Genomic DNA, 3756 nt, shown 5'->3' on the forward strand with positions numbered 1-3756 from the left:
ATTGTTCGTTTTTAATGCTCCTCTTTATGGTGGATATTTTATCGTTCGAGGGAAACGAAAGCAATGTCTTTGAAAGCATAAACGAGCATTTGAGCTCGATCTTTCGACGCGCTAAATTCCCGTCGATCGATCGTTTCGCGCCCCCATTATATTTCCTCTCGAAAGAAGACTTCATTTTTCACCTACTATCTATCTTTTTCACCCACCATCTATTCCGCGAGTCGTCGCAGCCAGAAACAACATTTCTCGCGTTTTCTCGCGTACCAAGTCGTCGTCTTGCATTTTTTTCCAAAATGTCTCGCGTATCTCTTGTCTCTTTCGTGGCTTTCACAGCGACTGAATTGAAGAGTAAACCAGAAACGTAGGAATTCAGAGTCTATCAACTGCAAACTGTTGAAAAATTGATAAAGTGTCTCCTTTCTTTTTGTTTACTAACATTGTTCAAGTAATATTTCTTTTTAACTTTTCAATACGATTTTTCTGTGTAAAACTATTAATTTCTATTCTGTAAAAGAATTGGTATATCATAGAAATTTGAAATGATAACTTTGGTTCCTAAAGTTTCTATATATTTAAAGGTTATTATTGTAGGAGGTGGTCTAACTTTACTCAAATCAGGATGTCGTGCAAAGTAGTTTATTTCGGACTCTTCGGCGTCCGTCTATAATATAAAAGAAATTTGAAATGATAACTTTGGTTCCTAAAGTTTCTATATATTTAAAGGTTATTATTGTAGGAGGTGGTCTAATGAACTTTACTCAAATCAGGATGTCGTGCAAAGTAGTTTATTTCGGACTCTTCGGCGTCCGTCTATTACCGAAGCTAAGAACCGACTCCCGTCGAATGGCCAAGATATCGCTGGGCCGAACCGATGGGTACTCCGAGTCTGGTGTTTGTCACTCGCCAAGAGGCGCAGGCCAAGCTATAAACCGTCCCAAAATGCCTACATTATAAAGATTATTCCTCTCCAGAAAATGAAATTTCTCGAAATTCCTCAACGCTGTTACAGGTTACGCTTGTCGTGTCCTCACACGGAGCGTAATATTGCTTTGGGTTGGTGGACCGGTCGGAACACTCACCGTATCTGGATGATACGTCGTACTCCAACAAGTCCGATAGGATTGGAACGCATGTGGTTACTACGCCGTTCTCCGAAGGATGGAAAGGTTGGGTGGTTGTGAGGACAGTGAGTATCGTAATGTCGGATATACCTCGAGCGGTAGAGATATATCCTTGTGAGTTTAGCTGATTCGTTACTAATGTTACAAGGAGATGGTTAATTGAATATAGGCTAGAGCAATTCTACAGTAACTATATTCTAATAATAATAATTGAGTTTACAAAGTTTACTATGGTCTAAAGGTAAAGTATATTGGTTGATTCTTGGCTGAGCAAGAATCTTCCTTCTCGACTTTACGCGGTGAGTACGCGGGGACGTCGTAGACAAGTATGTCTAGTTGACACTTACGAGATAAGTATTATACTCGGATGCTTGAAAGGGAATTCAGCCCGATCTTGCTTGTGTCAAACGGCGACTATACGGATACTGCTCTACTTTAAAGTTCAGAGTGACTCTGCCCCCGAGCATCGGAAATCATGCCCTTATATACCCAGAAATCTGTATTTTTTGGTGGTGGGGGGCCTAATTTTCCGATGAGAACGAAACGCGTTCGTTTATTTTATCTCAAGGGGGTGAGCCCTAGGCGGATGTCTCGGCGCCGCCGTGTCGGCTAGTCTGTGTATGTAACGCAATTTTTTTAAATACTTCTTACTTCTGCCTGATGTGTAAAATATTAAAATTGCTCTAAAGGTTAGAAGGATTTTTCACTAACATCTATCAGAAATAGATAAAAAATGGAAAAAGAAATCATTCGTTTCTATCAGATAAATTATTTTTACACTCTCCAGAAAAGAAACAATTGAATTTCCTTCATAAAAAGAGTTTAGAGAATTTTATAGAAGACTTTTATCACTGAAATCATAGGTGGTTTTTATTGCAACAGTTTGGAATATTTCTGATATTTTCGCTCGTGTTCCTTCGAAAATTTCGATCTGTTCAGACGTCGTGATCGTTCACCAGCTAAGCCAGAGGGACGATTGCCACAGACACGAGATGATATCATGAATAAAACGTGACAAGATTCGACTTACCGAACGTTATAGAGGCGCAGAACGTGGCTGAGACCGGTTGTGGTCACCTGTCGCATCGAAATATGTATTTAATGGTACGCACGAACGCGCGTACCTTCGCGAGCACTTCCTCTTGCATCAAGTTGAAGCACATCGCGATCAGAGCCATACCTGCAACAGATTGATACACTGTCGCTATATTTCTTCTCATAAAATCGTACCGAAGTGTTAATACAATTGACATGTGGTACTTTAAAGCAGTTTCAATTAGTTTAACTTGTTCTGATTGTCTGCGAAAATAATTAAGGAGAATAAGTTTCTTTTGCTTCGTTCAATGTGTCGAAAGTTAGATAATAGATACAAAAAAGTTCAATATAATTTGCAAGTTTTATAATATCTTGAATTAATTTTCAAACATTTTTAAACGTTCTCGATGATTTTATAAAATCTTATAAAAGTTCAGAGAAAGCACCTTATTTTATACACAGTTCAATTTTAATAATGTTACAATAACAAAATGAAATTCGATAAAAGTGGATAAAAATTGTCTCGTTTTATACACTCGCTTAATTTGAAAAGTATTACAATAAGAAAATTAAGGTTAGGTTTCATTCAAGGAAGAATTCACTTTTTTCACAGAATTCTTCACTTTCCGAAATAACACGGTGCAAAAAATCTGTCGCTAAAAATAGAATTCCACTTTCTTCAAGTAAAAGTACTCTTTCTTAAGAAATTTTTTACTTTCTAAACAACGTTACATAAAGAATCAGTTAGCAAAAATGAACGTTCCACTTTATTTGTCAAAACTTCCTACTTTCGAAGATACTAAAAAATCAATTTCTTTACCTACAAACATTCTCCCCGACAAAACTTCTCATTTACCAAAGTAGCCAAATAAAAAAGATCCTCTACTAAAAATAAAACTTCCAATTTCTTTGTGCACGTCTACTATTTCTCTCAAAACTTCCTCTTCGCCAAAATACTATAATACAAAGAATCGATTGCCAAAAATAAAAGTTCCGCTTTATTTACCCACAGGTATTGTTTCAGCCAAAATTTCCCATTCTCCGAAAGTACCACAATGCAAAAATGTCCTACTAAAAATAAAACCTCCAATTTCTTCACCTGCACTCACCAACACAATTTCCCATTCGCGAAAATACTATAATAATATCTGTGCTGTACTCAATCCACGTGTACACTCGATGTAAACCGACACTCGTGTGGAACACTATAAAACGGCCGTCGATTCGATTCGCTACTCGAAAAAGCGCCGCTACAAAGAACTCGAAGCTCGTTTCCATCGCCGCATAAATGCCAATCGAAAAATCGAGTTTCCATCCCCCCGTCTACTTCCCCACTTTTCCACCGTTCTCCTCGTTTTCACGTGCCCCTTTTTTCGACACGGGGTGAACCTCGAAATAAAGAGGGAGAGAAGAATCCGGCTGGTTGTCAAACTTTTGTCTCGTAGGGTACAAAGCGGCGCACGGTGTAAAAAGCAATCGATCCTCCTGACCCTTGACACGCTTCGCGACACTTTTGGACCCCGATTCATTAACCGCGCCGGAAGTGCACGCCACGACCCCGCTAAAATTCAGACACTGAACATTTTTTTCAAAGTACAGC

At 38.6% G+C, this 3756-nt stretch overlaps 1 protein-coding gene across 1 annotated transcript in view; it reads right to left on the bottom strand.

Moving 5' to 3' along the window:
• Window positions 1-2194: 2194 nt before the first annotated feature.
• Window positions 2195-3756, bottom strand: part of LOC108579808 (TWiK family of potassium channels protein 18) — a 19956-nt gene continuing 18394 nt past the window's right edge. Inside the window, exon 7 of the mRNA XM_017943420.1 lies at window positions 2195-2301. Within this exon, the coding sequence (XP_017798909.1) occupies window positions 2195-2301 (107 nt within the window). The remainder of the gene's footprint in view (window positions 2302-3756) is intronic.

Source organism: Habropoda laboriosa, unplaced genomic scaffold (assembly GCF_001263275.1).
Source record: "Habropoda laboriosa isolate 0110345459 unplaced genomic scaffold, ASM126327v1 scaffold72, whole genome shotgun sequence".
Taxonomy (NCBI): Eukaryota; Metazoa; Arthropoda; class Insecta; order Hymenoptera; family Apidae; genus Habropoda; species Habropoda laboriosa.